The sequence below is a fragment of the Lolium perenne genome, chromosome 7, assembly GCF_019359855.2.
Source record: "Lolium perenne isolate Kyuss_39 chromosome 7, Kyuss_2.0, whole genome shotgun sequence".
Classification (NCBI taxonomy): Eukaryota; Viridiplantae; Streptophyta; class Magnoliopsida; order Poales; family Poaceae; genus Lolium; species Lolium perenne.
The window spans coordinates 127,282,531-127,300,417 of record NC_067250.2 but is presented as its reverse complement, the minus strand read 5'-3'; the positions used below and the strand labels follow the sequence as shown (position 1 = coordinate 127,300,417).

Here is a 17,887-nt window from a genome sequence, read left to right as displayed (position 1 = left end):
CCTGACGCCCTCCACATGCAACCCTCAGAGGTCGACACCGCTACCTCTCCGAGCTCGAATCCCCCAAGGCCCCATCGACGCCCTGTGGTGGTGATGGTTCACCTGTTCCATGCTCTCCGCCAAGTCAGACACCACAACCAGCATCGATGCTGCAAATGTTGGTCGGTTTTGCTACCGACGGTGATTAAGTATGCTACCGATGTTGTTTGGCGTTGCTACCAGCCAAGGTCGGAGTTGGTAGACTTTTTTTTGGTACAACTCTTCTGCAATGTTGCTAAAAAGGTATAAATGTTTTGCTACGAGATTCCCAACAAGGTCTCGAGGTCTCCGTTATGTGGAACCTAGGAATAATTTTTTTGCTACAATTTTTGTTGTTGTTTTGCTAGAATTGCATAATATGTTTGCTACGGGGTCTCCGACGAGGTCTGCGGGGAGGTCTCCGACGATATTTATTTTTGCTACAATAGCCCATTTTTTTGCTACCCGCTCTCCGGCGAGTCTCCGGTGATATGTCCGACGAGTCGACCTTGTCTTTTTTATTTAATGGGTGAACCGTTTTTTGCTACACTGAAGCAAAAAAAAAAGGGATTTGTGTTGCTACCCGGTAGCAAAAAGGATACGTGCCAGCACGGAAAGTAGGAGGCTGGGAAATCGAATCCCCCGGGGAATTCCTAGGCACTGTCCTTTTTGGATATGGCAATCAATGTCTTTTCCAATGTTCGTCTAGGTGGCGTTGGAGTTTGGTGATGACCGCGCTGGCTTCGACGAGTGCAGGAAATCATATGGATATTTTTGTATTTTTTCTATTATTTAAGATTTTTTCTGCAGAGTTTTAAGGACAACAGTTTTCCCCTGATCTATATGTTAGTTTTCACATTTTTTAGTCATATAATTTAATTTTATATTAATAAATAAAATATATGGTTGCTCTAAAAAGAAGTTGAACGTTTAAGTGCTCCATCTTGGCCGTCCCATTCCAACAGATAAAATGGGATCGAGGGATACCTAGACCCCACAGTCAGGGATACAATGCACTAGAAATTTAAGATTCTCCCCAAGATGGAGTAAAAAGCTGGGTTTCCCATTTTGCTGACAAAAAGGACGAGAAGTTTATGCGGGCGCACTCGTAAACAAAGGAGAGCGCGAGGCTCACTCCCTCCCTCCCGTGTCTTCCGCGACAGGGAGCAGCCAGCTCAACTCCGCCTGCCTCCCGCCCCGTGCGCCACCCACGCGCGCGCGCACACGTGCGCCTCCCCGGATTCGCGCCGCCGCGGGTACCAAAAGGCCAGCTTGGAGCACGGTGAGCGTGAGGTGGAGCAGTGTTCGGGAGACGAGGAGTCAACTGCTGGACACGCCATGGACGAATCCACCGAGCTGGAGGCGGCGGAGCGGGTGGTCATGCGCTGGGACTCCTCCCCGGCATCCACGGCGGCGGCCGGCCGGGACGACGAGCCGATGCTGTTCGACGGCGCGGGGGATCGGGCCGAGGCGGAGCGCTTCCTCCGCGCGGTGGACGACATCCGCCGCCTCGCGCCGCCGTCCCCCGCGGCCGTCGGGAGCCCGCGCCGGCTCTCCTCCGGGTCGGGGGCGGCGGCGGCGTCCGGTCTCGGCGGCTGCAGCGCCGTGCAGGTCGCCATGGCGCGGCTCGAGGACGAGTTCCGCCACGTGCTCTCCTCCCGCGCCTTGGACCTCGAGATCGAGGCGCTCGCGGACCTCACCTCGCTCTCCTCCATCTCCAGCGACCGCTCCAACTCGCTCTCCTCCGTCGACCTCCCCGCCGTCGACGAGGACGACCCCGTCGCCTACCGCGTCGGCCGCCGCAGCAGCTACCGCTCGCTGCGCAGCATCCGCGAGATCGACCTCCTCCCCGACGACGCCGTCGCCGACCTCCGCGCCATCGCCTCCCGGATGGCCGCCGCCGGCTACGGCCGCGAGTGCGCGCAGGTCTACGCCTCCGTCCGCAAGCCCGCCGTCGACGCCTCCCTCCGCCGCCTCGGCGTCGAGCGCCTCAGCATCGGCGACGTCCAGCGCCTCGAGTGGGACGCCCTCGAGGCCAAGATCCGCCGCTGGATCCGCGCCGCCCGCGCCGCCGTGCGCGGCGTCTTCGCCAGCGAACGACGCCTCTCCTTCCACATCTTCCACGACCTCCCAATCGCCAACGTCACCGCTGTCACCACCGCCGCCGCCACGCACGACACCCCCTTCGTCGAGGCCGTCAAGGGCGCCGCGCTGCAGCTCTTCGGCTTCGCCGAGGCCATCAGCATCGGCCGCCGCTCCCCGGAGAAGCTCTTCAAGATCATCGACCTCCACGACGCGCTCTCCGACCTGCTCCCCGACGTCTCCGACATCTTCGCCGCCTCCAAGGCCGCCGAGTCCATATACGTGCAGGCCGTCGAGATCCGCTCGCGCCTCGCCGATGCCGTGCGAGGGATACTCTCCGAGTTCGAGAACGCGGTCCTCCGCGACCCGCCCAAGACCCCAGTTCCCGGCGGCACCGTCCACCCGCTCACTCGGTACGTCATGAACTACAGCAGCCTCATTTCCGACTACAGGGCCACGCTCACCGAGCTCATCGTGTCACGTCCGTCGGCTAGTGCGCGGCTTGCTGCTGAGGGCAGCGAGCTCGCTCCCTCCTTGGCCGACCTTGACCTCCCCGAGCTCGAGAACCAGTCGCCGCTTGCCGCGCATATAATCTGGATCATTCTTGTACTTGAACACAACCTCGAGGGCAAGGCGTCGCTCTACAAGGACACAGCTCTCTCCCATTTGTTCTTGATGAACAATGTGCACTACATTGTGCACAAGGTCAAGGACTCGCCAGAACTTTGGAGCATGATTGGTGATGATTACTTGAAGCTACTTACCGGAAAGTTCACAAGGGCTGCAACGAATTACCAGCGCTCGTCATGGCTCAAGATCCTCAACTGTCTGCGAGATGAGGGTCTTCATGTAACTGGTGGCTTCTCATCAGGAATATCCAAGTCAGCTCTGCGGGACCGATTCAAGTCCTTCAATGCTGCATTCGAGGATGCGCATAGGGTGCAATCTGGGTGGTCTGTGCCGGACACGCAGCTCAGGGAGGAGCTCAGGATCTCAATAGCAGAGAAGCTGTTGCCAGCATACCGCTCATTCCTTGGCAGGTTCCGGCATCATATAGAGAACGGGAGGCATCCAGAGTTGTACATCAAGCACTCAGCTGAGGACCTTGAGAATTACGTGAATGATTTGTTCGAAGGAGCTCCTCCTACCCCTCATAACAGGAGGAGATCTCATGGATGAACTTCTTGTACACCAACCATTCGACTGCTGTTTTGTTGCTTTCTATTCTTTGATTCTTCAGTGGGGACCCAGTGCTGGCAGTTAGAGCTATGTCTTTTGTCTGTGATACTTGGTGATATAGTTGGTCATGAGCTCATGATCGTTCTTAAACAGTCAGCAAAGTTCAGATATCATTTTGGGATCTTGGTGAAGCTGTCCATCTCCTCCATGGTCGTCTTCTGTAAGCAAAAATGTTCAATTTACACTATTATTATATTTTTTTTCAACTAGCATGTCCATATAGAATTTATTCTTTCAGCAATGCTGGGTAGATGGAAAAGAAATTCATGCTCGTGCCGTGCTTTGCATGTGCTTTTGTTGTCCTTTATGTTGTTAGCAATCATCTGGAGGGTGCATGCTTGGTGCATTAGCTGTAAAAAGACTTCCGTCGCTCTCCTATACCTCACGACTTTGTAAAATGATGCTATCACTTTGAATGCCAATCTTGAGCGTCTCTAATTCACACCTTTGCTTTCGAGTGGTGGAAGTAATACATTATTTTCTATATCTTATGTAATGTTGTCATTATGCAATTCGTAAATTTAAAATCCCTATACCATTTGATTGTTGCTGTGCTGTGTACTCCAAGTATGTGATCATTTGTCCTTGAGCATAAAACTTGGCATGCCATCCTTTTGAAATGAGTATTTTACTACTAATTCACTTAGTTGTACAGCCACTGGTGGTGGGAAATTTATTGCTGGCATGAGAATATGCGAGGAAAAGAGAACTTGACGATGTTCACTGAATTTTTTCTCCCGCTTTTCCTTCTGGGATGGATAAACAAAAGAGAAGTTGGCATACAGTTCTTTGTTTCAGCCTCCCTACTTTTGCTTTTTTCAGATATTTGGGATAAGAAATCATAATGTATAGTCATTGCCAAAAGAAATCGCCTTTTCTTTCCTGATGTGATATCTAATTGCATAAGTTATATGTCTCCCATTTTTCATGTGCCCACCCTCAAACTCTTTGACCAAAGCATAGCCTCGATGCCTTAATTCTTGTCGATGAAAAAGTTAAGTGTTTATGTTTGTTACATGTCCTAACATTGAAATTTAGCGACATGTCACACCAGCTTTTTGCTATTTGGAGTGATAATTTTGATACTGTAGATATTCTGAAGATAATTTCTTTGTTCCGAGGAAAAATGGAAAATTTACTTGATGTACATTTGGTACTTCCTCTGTCTGGAATTATTTAGTGCAGATTTGTCTAGATATGCATGTACCTAGACGCGTTTTAGTATATAGGTACATGTAAATCTAGACAAATCTGTGACATATAATTCGCAACAGAGGGAGTTTTATATTAGGGAAAATTTGCTACAGGACATCGTTGTTTTGTGGCGTTTGCCAAAACACACCGCTCAATTGTGTTTTTGCCATATACCATTACAATTATGTGTCATATTTGCCAGAACACACCACCTGGCTAAAAACGGAAAATTTTGCACTTTTGACTGTGATGATTGGTTTTGAAGACAAAGGACAAAACTTTTCGTTTTAAGCTAGGTGGTGTGTTCTAGCAAATGTGCCACAAAATTGTAATGGTACCTGACGAAGACATAATCGGGCGGTGTGTTTCAGCAAACGCCGAAAAATAGGGCGGTGTGTTTCAGCAAACGCCGAAAAATAACGATGTCATGTAGCAAATTTTCCCTTTATATTACAACAGGCTATATGTATTCTCCGAGGCTTCATATGTATGTAAATAAGTAGAACTTCTACTGCATACCAAGAAGGTCTAATGTGCGCTGGAACTTTTGTAAAACTGAATACCTGTGTGGCTACATGTTGCTGTTGTTGCTGCAACTTTACCGGAGAGATGCTGCCCTATTTTGTACTATCCCATTTCATAATCCAGGTACTACTTAGAGCTACACATAATCCAGGTACTACTTAGAGCTACCCCTGGTGCTTGAACATGTCAGTAAATGTTCTATTTGCAAGCTATTTTTTTGGTTGCTCTCAAGACCGTTTCGCGTTTTCACTGGACCAAAAATCAAAGGATTGGTTGGCAAGGTTAATGAAAAAACTGCAGCGCACGATGTTTAAAGCGGTCTAAAAGTTAATCCGCGATCTAAAAGTTAATCCGCGAGAAACGCTCGATTCCACCGTTTTTCTAGGGATAGATGCTGACGAGCGCAAATCGACCGAACTCTTGCGCGGGGGGAACGCGATGAAAAAGGCGGGAGCTGGAAACTTGCTATGCGTTTAGGTGCACAAAGTAGCCTCATCGCCCGCCATAGTCAGTCACCACCTAACGAAAAAATCCCCTTAGACAAGAAGGCGATGATGGCGATGATCTAGATCTGCGGCGGTACGGTTGACCGCGGAGAACCCCGAGATCGTCTCTGCCAACCTCTTTGTCACGATGTATCGCTGGTGTGAGAGTGCCCGATCTCCTAGAGCAGCGACTCGTCCCGGCCTCCATCAACCTCTGACCCCCTTCGTCTCCGGCTCCGGTAGAATGATGACACCTTTAAAGAAGACTGAAAGCTCGAGCAACCCACTCCCGCCCTACTGTTACTGCTTTAGCTTAAATTCATGCCGATTTTGCTCATGATTATGCCACATCAAAATACTTAGGCCGACCTGCACATGATGCTTGTTCAAGCGGGTGCCCTCGTAGATGTGATTCAGGCATGGGTCTTTTGTATGCACGCGAGAGCCAATCGTCGACACACTAGGTCCTGCATCACATCTAAAGGTATAATAGCTGCCCCCCCATGGGGGTCTCACAGAGTTTAGTGATTCTGGACCATCGGATCTTTTCACCCATGCATCTCAGCCGTTCGTTCTTGCCTCTCCTCCCACTAGAAAAAGCCATGCAACAGCCCTGTGCTACCCGCCTCCGGCTGCATGTGGCCCCCACCTTTGCTGGCCCCGCACGTCAGCCAATGTGACTGGGATCTCTGTCGGTGTGTATTGGCGTTGGGCAGTGGATCTCCACCCCGCAGGGGTATTTTTGGTATTTCACCGCGGCTCGTATAAAAGCGAGCCCCAGGGTGAAAAAAACCCTAGCCGCCGCCCACGCCCCTGCCCCCGCATCGCGCCCCCGCCCCGGCCCAGCACCTGCCGCGCCCCGCCTCGCGCCCCGCCCGCCCCGCCACCGCCACCCACGTTCTCCCGGGGTCTACGCGGCGCACCTCGCCGACGTCGTCCTTGGGGAGGAGCGCGGAGACAGGCTTTGGCGAGCGCGACGGCTTGGCGGGCGAGCGCGTCGGGAGTCCCGCCCGTCGAAGCACGACGGCGCCGCGCGCGTGGCTGACGGCGACGCAGGCAGTGGCGACTGCGCGGGGCCCCTGCCGGAGAGCGGCCCTGGTGAGCAAGGCGGCGGCTGGGCGGCCGAGCGCATCGGGGGACGAGCAGAGGAGGAAGAGGACGACGGCTCCTCCTTTGCGTCGAGCTTGGCGTTCGTTCCCTGCCGCCTCCCCTTGCGCCGCCATCCGCGGCCTCAACTCCTCGACGAGCTCTCAAACCGTCTCCGGCGAGTTCGTCCTCATCTCCTCCTCTCCGATGTGCATGAGGTGGTTGGTCGAAATCCACATGGCTGTGGGGGCTCGGGAGGAGTGGTGGCTATGAGATTTCGCGGGTATGAGATGCTCCTCCTCATTGTCGATCTGGCCGACGGCAGGGCGGTTGGTTCATCGAGAAGAATGGCCATTGGAGCTCCTGACCTCCGCCCCCTACTCACACCAAAGGACGGTTCCTTTATCTCCCTCTCTATATATATTTCCCGTATCCTCATTTTTTAGTTAAGCAGCACAGCGCTTCTGGTTATGCCCCTGCTGTTGTACATGATACCACCTATTTCTTTCTCTCATCAATTTAATTTTTAGTTCATAGTTCTCTACTTTAAATCGGTTGAGAAATCTAGCAGTTTTATTTGGCTATTGTACAGATCTGCTCTAATACTGCCCAATTTCTCAGTTTTTAAATTGCTTGCAGTGAAGATTCGGTTAAGTGTAATCTTCAGTCCCTGTATTTGGAAATTGCACACTGCAAGGTTTGTTGCTCTACTTTTTCTTTTACGTTCATGTTCATGCTCTTTACAGTACCCATCATTCATCTTAGAAATGCCCATTTTTTCGTACAGGTCACAGTCCATTTGCACCCAATAGCTCTAGGTGAAAAATAAAACTGTGTTGTTCTAAAGAGTAGAAATTTCCCATTTATATGTGAGACCTTCGTTCTCTAAAAATGGATTCAAGGTATCATATGCTTCTTGTGCTCATAGGTTAAATATATTACTGCAATTTACCTGCAATGAGCTCAGGTATGTTAGCTTTGTAATGTCCATGCAGGTGTGCTGGTGTATATCGATCTGAACCATGAACAGATGTTTATGGATGGAGGGTGAATGTTAGCAGATGGTAGGTATCATTTTTTTCTAAGTTGACTTCTAAATTTTGTAGGAAATAAATCATGTAGTTAACATTTTTATATGGTATATTAGGTTCTTAGTCAGGCTATCTTATTTTTAACCAAATTTGAAAATTAGCAAGTTGGAAGAAATAAGACATTTTTACCTTGATTAAAACCGCAACTGAAGCAATAAGAACATGACTGGGTAAGATAATCATATTTTCATCACATAATCAAATGGAAGTAACAAAATAAATCTTAATTCCAGACTTCCAGTAAATTCACAACCTGAAAAAAAAATTACCTGGCTATTGACGTGATTTCAGCTGACACAACTGCAGGAAAATCATTCCTGCCTATGCCTTGAGACTTTCTGATTCAAGACTTCCATTTCTTGAAAAAAAATATCTTTCCTTCGTTACTTCTCCCTAGCTGCAATATCCATTTATAAGAGTTGTTTATAATATACAGGGGCTGCCACTTGAACTTTAACCTTTTTTATTCATCTGGCCTGCTTGATGTGTGACCTCGGCATGTTCTTGCTGCATGTGTGGCTCTGTATATTTTTTGAATTATAGCACGATCCCCTTGCTTTATGGATGTTCCCTCGGTTGTAACTTGCTGAAGAGGCTGATGGATTATGGATGATTGCCATAAGGTGCAGGTATTATTATTGAAGTGTGTTCTGCTGGTTGCGAAGGGTGTCTGCACTAAAATATAATGGTGTGATAAAAGTTATGTGCATACTACTATTATTGATTTCATAATGTATGTTCTCTTTCTATTTCGATGGATCCAATTGAATTATTATTTCTTTTGCTTCAGTGTAACATGATTATAATGAGTTTGTTTTCGCCAGCTAATAAATTATATGGTTTATATTTATATAGAAATGCACTTCCAATACACTTCATGCAATCTTGTCAGAACTAATTAAGAATCTAGCCCCTATAGCCTGATTGATTTATCAAGAGAAGATGTTTTTCTTTGGTCAATCTGAAGTTTATAAGCTCTGTTACTTTGGTTACCCGTCTTTTCTTCATGAATCCTATGGTTTCCTCTTTTAATATGTCATTATATTCAATGCATGTACACTTATGTTGGTATTTGGATAGATGGTTCCTCCTACAGCTTACATTTTCATTGGGTTGGCAACATGGTGCGTTCATTTGACCAGGGCTTAGCAAACGTAGATTTATTCATGGACTGCAGGTGTAGTCTGATTAAGTATTGGTTTTACAGGATATTATTGCAATTGGGGACATCGATATGTAGTCTGATTTGTTCATGGATATTGTTGCGCTTTGATAGGCCATCTGGTCAAATCATGTGCACCACAAGGTCTTTCACTCTCGTGCTTTTGATGCATCCACAATTTACTATTTTCCATATATTTTCAAAGTTAATCATAACATGGGTTGGAACAACATCGGCAACATGGACGTTAACAGGCAGAGCACGGCCAGAGGAGGCGGGCCAGAGCACAGTCGACCAACAGCGGGGATCAAGGAGTCGACAACGGCGAAGCACAGGTGGGTTGGCGGCCTGCTATTCTTTTTTTATATTGCCTTGTATTTGCTTTATCTGCTAACATGGGTTATTTTCAATAGATACTTTTTCTTTGGCATGATTCGTTATAATCGATAGAGTGATGCCATGTGAAAAACAAAATAAACCGTTACAACTCTCGAATGCCTCTGTTATTTGCTTTCACTTTTGGATATTCAAAATTATATGGCATGAGGTTTTGTGGGCAGCATGAGGAGATACTCTTTTATAGAAAAACAAACCCCAGACTATTCGACACTTAAGCTCTTACGTAAACTTCTGTCATTTTTACCTTAATGATGAACGAACAACCGAGCAGGTAGAAAGTATGAATAAATAATCAGCTCCATGCTACTGTTTTGCTTTAGAGAATCATGCATTCAAGATTCAGTTGTTATAGCAGTCTAGAAGTGGAATTACCAGCCTTTTATCCATGACATTCTATATTTCGTAACTTGTTTCAGTGCACTATTTTAGTACGGAAAATTTAGCTCATGTACCACTGCGATTTTAGTTTCATACCAGACTATATTTTCACATAATATATGTAATAAAGGAACGAACTGATGGTTTCCTATTTTTGTAAATATGTGTCGCTTTCTGTTTGATGAAATTTGTGTGGTTTGTAGACCATTCTTCTGTTGGTGGCAAGTGAAGCTTTTTCTTTATAGAGTTGGCAAGTATAAACTGATTGTGAGGGTATGGACTGTGTTCTTGCTGATCTTACTGCACATGTATTTAAGTTATTTCTAGATTACACATTCCATTGCAGTGGCTATCTTTGCACTGTGTTCACAAACTGAAAGTCTTATCTTGCTTCATTTTGTTTCTTTGGTGTGTTCCAACTTTACACCACATATATATGCATGGAGTATAGCCTTCTGATTCTTGTGCCATTAATGTAGCCGATGAAATTCCACACAACAACATACATTTTGGTATCCTGCCATAGAACAGATATGCTTCTTCCATTCTCTTACTGGGTATTTAAATTCAGATAACCATTTCTATTCAGGTGCATGTGCTGAATAGTGTTCCCACTCTTCTTCGGCTTCAAGGATTCCCCAATGATAGGCGCGCACAAAACTTTGTTCTTCGATGTTGGATATCGCAGACAGATGTCAGTTGGACTTTCCTAGGTAATCCACAAGATTTCACTATTTGTGATGTTATTTAGCAAAATAATGTTGCTTCTTTTACACTTTGGCCTCAAGTTATAGGGCTGGAACCAAATAAATCGCGCCGCCTCTCACCCCGCCAGCTAAAATGGTCGATATTGTTCTCACTAAATAAAACATCCCTCCTGAGGTCTTATTTACTGTAAATGGAATACGTAAGTAGATCATCAGCTCGACAAACTAGCCCAACAACGATGCAAAAAAAATGAATTTGGACTGTCATAGATCTGTGATATTGAACTTATCTGAAACATATATTTTGTGGACAAATTGTAGTGACAGATGGGATTAATGAAATATGACACTAAGAAAACAAAGATATATATTTTTCAAGAAAGCCAGTTCACGCATGGTATCGAACTTGTATGTGTGCTGAGGTATTTTCTGTGACAATGATAATTAATTCTCACATTTCTTTATTCTAATTAGTGCATGGTAAAATTGAACTAACACTTATGGGTTTTCTTCCTTCTTTGATCATGCATCCGTATATGTATTTCAATCACACTAAGTTCAATTGTTTCTTGATTATTTGGACTCGGCCCCTGTTTTTAACTCACCTTGAACTATCATTGTGGCTGTTTAGTTTCTCATGCGAGTTGTCACAATGTGTAGATCTGCATCCTAGCTTAGGAGAGCTTCCACAGTTGTAGGCTGAATCAACAACTTGTGCCAAATTCAGAAGATTCTACATGGTGTCCCTACATAGTATTCCTGGGAATTTATGCATGTGATTCATAATTTTATACATCATACATTAAAATTGTATCCGCTCAGAGGGACTCTGGCCGGAGAGGTGAATTCTTAAATACTAAGTTCATTGTTTCTAGATTATTTGGACTGGATCTATGTATGCTTAATTGTCACATCGGGTTGATCCGAACCACCCCATCATTCACTAATCTTTCAACACAGGTAATTTATTGTATGTCTCATGATTATTTGTTCTCAATCAGTCTACCATGATTCCAACGGATAAGAGGTAACTTCTTTTCTTAACTAATTGGCTTACACGTATAAGCCCGTCCAATGTGCTTGCATTTTCCTTCGATGAACCAGGTTATGCACGAAAGTTGAGCGAGAGGAAGAAAACATACAACAAAATTTTCCAACGGTGATGAATTTTGGTGATGCGAGTTGGAGGTGAAAGATATTTCTATGTTGTTTGTGTACGCCGGAGTCTGAAAATCGTGTTGATTCCTTTCATTGGTATCCTGTAAATATGACCTAAGTGTCCGTTGCGGCGATGTTTCTATGCACCTTCTGTGCATGTTGCGCCATGCTCGATTTATGTGTTTGCCATTTTGATCCATTTTGCTTTAGGCAAAGCCTTTTTCTAAATAAAAAATTGTTTTGTTTTCGAGCATGACCTTATAACTGTCATTTTCATCGTATACATATATTATTCAACATAATTATGTTATTATCATTTATGAGTGTTACTGAAATATATTTCCCTATTTTCTTTGTATACAAGTGTTTACTACTCCGTGCTTGATTTCATGTGTTTTATCCTAATTTTACCTACAGACTTTGTTTTGTAAAATTTAAATGAACATATTATCATTTTCCTGGATATTTTTTTACTGTTATATAAAATATAAATCTATACGAATTTCACGGGGTCGTGCGCCAAGGCGCACATCTAAATCTAGTATGCACTAATGTTTGTCCGTGATAGAGAGAGGATGGACAATCTAAACTAGATCTACAACAATGGTGATGTCAAAGCTGTGAACATGCCCAGGGTGAAAAAAGTTACTTTTAACCAACTCGTGAACACATTGAGGTCTAGGCAGTTGCTCAGAGATAGCATCCACACCTGTATCGAAGAGAAAGTGGCTATTTTCCTTCATGTTGTTGGTCACAACCAAAGATTCTGAGTCATCCATAGCACATGGAGAAGATCGACTGAGACAATTTCTAGGTTCTTCAAGGAAATCCTATATGCTATTGGAGAACTAAGAGGAGAGATGATCAAGCCCGCATCTTCTAGCACTCCCAACAAGATCGTTTGAAGTCACTGTTGGTTTCCATATTTCAAGGTGAGCAACACTTTGTAGAACTGATTTACATATTTGTACATCATATTTCAAGGTGAACCATGTGCTTTACACATTTGTACAACGCAATCACCTAATCATTTGTTCATATTCATGTTAGGGTTGTGTTGAGGCCATTAATAGCACTCATGTCAGAAAGTGCTCAGAAGCCAGGCTCTTGCTTACAGGGGGAGGAAACACTACACTAGCCAGAATGTGCTTGCCGTTGTTGACTTTGATATGAAGTTCACATATGTGCTTGTTCGGTGGGAAGGATCAGCCTATGATGCTACGAGTCTGACTGACAACTTGGAGAGAGATGATGGCCTCAAAGTCCCTGAGGGTAAGTTCTACCTAGCTGATGTCGGCTATGCTTGTCTCCCTGGTTTTCTCCCTCGCTTCAGGTCCACAATGTACCACTTCAATGAGTTCTCTACAAGGTTCTACCCCGGGAATACTGATACGTCTCCAACGTATCTATAATTTCTTATGTTTCATGCTAGTTTTATGACAATACCAACATGTTTTAGTCATACTTTATAATGTTTTTATGCATTTTCCGGGACTAACCTATTAACAAGATGCCGAAGCGCCAGTTCCTGTTTTCTGCTGTTTTTGGTTCCAGAAATTCTACACAGGAAATATTCTCGGAATTGGACGAAACAAAAGCCCAAGGCCTTATTTTCCACGGATTGTTCCAGAACACCGAAGCAGAGACGGAGAGGGGCCACGAGGTGGCCACCCCACCTGGCGGCGCGGCCAAGAGGGGGGGCGCGCCCCCCTATGGTGTGGGCCCCTCGGGACCCCTCCGACGCCGCCCTTCCGCCTATATATTCTTCCAGTCGCGAAAACCCTAAAGCATCCAGTGATATTCCACGAAGAGTTCCGTAGCCGCCGCCATCGCGAAGACAAGTTTCGGGGGACAGAAGTCTCTGTTCCGGCACGCCGCCGGGACGGGGAATTGCCCCCGGAGTCATCTCCATCGACACCACCGCCATCTTCATCGCCGTTGCTGTCTCCCATGATGAGGAGGGAGTAGTTCTCCCCCGAGGCTGAGGGCTCTACCGGTAGCTATGTGGTTCATCTCTCTCTCCCATGGTGTGATCTTTACGTGATCATGAGCTTTGTATCACTATTAATCTATGTGCTACTCTAGTGATGTTATTAAAGTAGTCTATTCCTCCTCCATGATGTAAAGTTGACAGTGTGTGCATCATGTAGTACTTGGCGTAGGTTATGATTGTAATCTCTTGTAGATTATGAAGTTAATTATTACTATGATAGTATTGATGTGATCTATTCCCCCTTTCATAGCTATTGTTGACAGTGTGTATGCTATGTTAGTACTCGGTCTAAATTGCAACGGTCTATTATGCACTCTAGAGGTTACTTTAATATGAACTTCGGATTCACTCTCCACGGTATGACGGTGACAGTGTGCGCATCGTGTGTGATTCCTTTATGAAGTTGTGGAGCTTGTTTACTCCGGCTTGAGGGTGCTCTTGTATCCCTACACAATGAATGGTGTTTGTTATCCAACAAGAGGGTGTTTGAGAGTAGCACAAGTGAAGAGAAGTTATTTATTTATTATGTGATCATTGTTGAGAGTGTCCACTAGTGAAAGTATGATCCCTAGGCCTTGTTTTTAAGCATTGAAACACCGTTTCCAACAAGTTCTGCTACATGTTCGCTTGCTGCCATTTTTATTTCAGATTGCAATTACTACTTATAATCATCCATATTACTTGTATTTCACTATCTCTTCGCCGAACTAGGGCACCTATACATCTGACAAGTGTATTAGGTGTGTTGGAGACACAAGAGACTTCTTGTATCTTAATTGCAGGCTTGCTTGAGAGGGATATCTCTGACCTCTACCTCCCTGAGTTTGATAAACCTTGGGTGATTCACTTAAGGGAAACTTGCTGCCGTTCTACAAACCTCTGCTCTTGGAAGCCCAACACTGTCTACAGGAATAGAAGCGTGCGTAGACATCAAGCTATTTTCTAGCGCCGTTGCCGGGGAGGTAAGGTAAAAGGTATTCACATCCTCCGACTACTAAGCTATTTCCTAGCACTGTTGCCGGTGTGTGAGTGCTCGAAGGTATTTCCTTTAGATCCTGCAATTATATCTTTTTGTTTCTTGTTTTTATTTTCACTAGTTAGGCTTAATGGAAAACAACAAAAAAATTAGAGATCTTTATGAACTTTATATTGAATTAGGACATGATGTGTTTGAAGAGAGAATTAAAAAGCCCATGGAACTTTGTTTGCAAAATAGTTGTAGCAATGTTATTAGCATGAACTCTTTGAATACTATTATTACTGATATTTTTAGTCCCCCAAATTTTGAGGAGAAAATTTTCTTTGATGATACTTTGCCTCCCATTTATGATGATTATAATGATAGTGGTATTTTGGTGCTACCTACTATGGAGGATAAAGTTTATTATGATTATACCATGCCTGCAATTTATGATAATTACAATGATGGTTGTGATAGTTTTACTCCCACTATTACTAATAAAATTGATTATGCTTATGTGGAGAGTAATGATACTTTTATGCATGTGAATAAGAATGCTTTATGTGATAGTTATATTGTTGAGTTTGTTCATGATGCTACTGAAAGTTATTATGAGAGAGGGAAACATGGTTATATGCATCTTAATAATATTAAGTTTCTCCTCTTTATGTTGAGAATCTTGAAGTTGCGCTTGTGTTGCCTGTCTATGCTTGTTGCATTATGCTTACATGACTTGTTTATTTACAAGATTCCTTTTCATAGGAAGTGGGTTAGACTTAAAAGTGTTTCATATTTGCTTTTGATGCTCTCTTTTGCTTCAACTCTTATTTCTTGCGCGAGCATCATTAAAATTACTGAGCCCATCTTAATGGCTATAAAGAAAGCACTTCTTGGGAGATAACCCATGTGTTTATTTTGCTACTGTTTTGTTGTGTCTTGGAAGTTGTTACTACTGTAGCAACCTCTCCTTATCATGTTTGTTTTGTTTTTGTGCCAAGAATTGCCTCTAATGGTAAGAAAGTGGTATTTGGGAGATTTGCAATCTTGTTTACTGTTTCTGGTTCGTCACGAGAAAAACCGCCAAAAATCACCAGTATGTAAGTTTGAGCTGCCAATTTATGAGCATCTTCCCCAGGTATTTATCTAACTTTCATTAGTTCAGAGTTTTTCGAGTTACGCAGCGTAACTATTTTTCAAAAATTATTTTTTACGAACTGTTCTGTTTTGACAGATTCTTGCACTGTTTTGCATTTACATCTTTTTGCCCACCTTTTTGAGTTCTCTTGATCAAAGAACCTTATTGAAGTTGTGCTACAGTAGCTAATGCTTATTAAAATGCTTTTCATATGTCATACTGAACTTTGTAGATTTGATTAATATTATCATTGCACTAACGCTGCTAATGAGATTTGTGATGAGTTTTGTATGAAGGAAGTTTTCAAGTGTACGAAAGAAGAATGATGAGATGAGATGAAGAATGGAAAAAAGCTCAAGCTTGGGGATGCCCATGTCACCCCAAGATATATTCAAGATGTACAAGCGTCAAAGCTTTGGGATGCCCAAGGCATCCCCTTCTTCATCAATAAAAATATCAGGTCCTGTTTCTGTTCACTATATTTCTATTGCTTCATATACTATGTGTTATTCTTGGAGCGTCTTTATTTTCTGTTGTGTATTTTATTTTCAATAAAGTGGGCACCATCATACCATGTTTGTTTGGGAGAGAGACACGCTCCGCTTTTTCATATGAACACTTGTGTTCTTAATTCATGTTCATGGCGGAAGCTGAAAGCCGCAGCACTTATTGTTATTTTGTTGGAAATAGAAAATGCTTCATGTGGTAGTTGGTATATTGTCTTGAATAATTTGATACTTGGCAATTGTTTTGAGCTCTCAAGTAGATCATGTTTAAGCTCTTGCATCATGTAGTTTAAACCTATTAGTGGGAGAACTACCGTAGAGCTTGTTGAAATTTGGTTTGCATGATTGGTCTCTCTAAAGTCTAGATATTTTCTGGTAAAAGTGTTTGAGCAACAAGGAAGACAGTGTAGAGTCTTATAATGCTTGAAATATGTTCTTATGTAAGTTTTGCTGTACCGGTTTATACTTGTGTTTGCTTCAAACAACATTGCTAGCCTAAGCCTTGTACTGAGAGGGATTACTTCTCGTGCATCCAAAATCTTGAGCCAAAACTTATGCCATTTGTGTCCACCATAACTACCTACTATGTGGTATTGCTCTGCCATTCCAAAGTAAATTGCTTGCGTGCTACCTTTAAAAATTTCATTCCTTGTCTTTGCAATACATAGCTCATGGGAAAGTAGCCTAAAAACTATTGTGGTAATGAATATGTCGCTTATGTATCTTAGTTCTTATAAGTTGCTTGTTGAGCGGTAACCATGTTTCTGGGGACGCCATCAACTTTTTACACCTTTGTTGAATATCATGTGAGTTGCTATGCATGTTCGTCTTGTCTGAAGTAAGGGAGATTTCTCATGATCAAATGGTTTGAGTATGCATATTGTTAGAGAACACTACAAGAAAAGTTCTGACAGACAACGTCTCAAAATCGTCCGCTAAGGGGTATTTTTCGTCGCCTATGGGCCTAACCCGACGATACGGGTTCTGTTGTCGAAACTGCGTCAGGCAAAGTCCTATGACGATTTTTTCGGTCCGTCGCGCTTGGGCGCCCTTCCGCCACGGAAAATCGGATCGTTGCAAAAGTGTTTCCGGGAGCCCGTTGACTGCTGACGTCATGCAAACTGACACGTGGCAGACGCCGTTAATCGGCGCGATTAACGGCGTTAACCGCTGAAACCCCGTGGTAGATGGTAGGCCCACACGAGGCCTGCCACGTCTTAAGCGGGCCGGCCCATTAAGTATGCGGGCCGGGCCAGCTGACTTAGTTTGACCGGTCAACTATATAGCTGGGCTGGTCCATTAGTTACGTGGGTCGGGCCTAACCTCTAAGGTTGACTGGTCAAAAGATTAATGGGCCGGCCCACTAAGCATGTGGGCCGGGCCGAATGCACTCATTTGACCGGTCAACAGGCAAAAGGGCCGGCCCACAAAACATGTGGGACCCACTTTCCTGTTATCGGGCCGGCCCATTTACAAAGGTGGGTCCACCTTAAAGCAAGTGGGCCGGCCCACGAAGTTATTGGGTCGGCCCAATTAGCTTGTGGGTCCCACTTTCCTGATATCGGGCCGGCCCATTTAGTACGTGGGGTCCACATTTGATCAAATGGGCCGGCCCAACAAGCCAGTGGGCCGGGCCAAAAGCAAAGGTGGGTCCAACTTTCCTGTTAATGGGCCAGCCCATTCAGTATGTGGGGTCCACCATATAGCAAGTGGGCCGGCCCAACAAGATAGTGGGCCGGGCCAAAAACACAGGTGGGTCCCACTTTCC

General features: G+C 44.6%; 1 protein-coding gene across 1 annotated transcript; it reads left to right on the top strand.

Annotated features, from left to right (window-relative positions):
• Nucleotides 1-1,122: 1,122 nt before the first annotated feature.
• Nucleotides 1,123-3,781, top strand: LOC127318572 (exocyst complex component EXO70B1). Its single transcript, XM_051349053.2, has one exon. It carries the CDS (start codon nucleotides 1,357-1,359, stop codon nucleotides 3,277-3,279), a length of 1,923 nt encoding a protein of 640 aa, XP_051205013.1. The 5' UTR covers nucleotides 1,123-1,356; the 3' UTR covers nucleotides 3,280-3,781.
• Nucleotides 3,782-17,887: the final 14,106 nt, after the last annotated feature.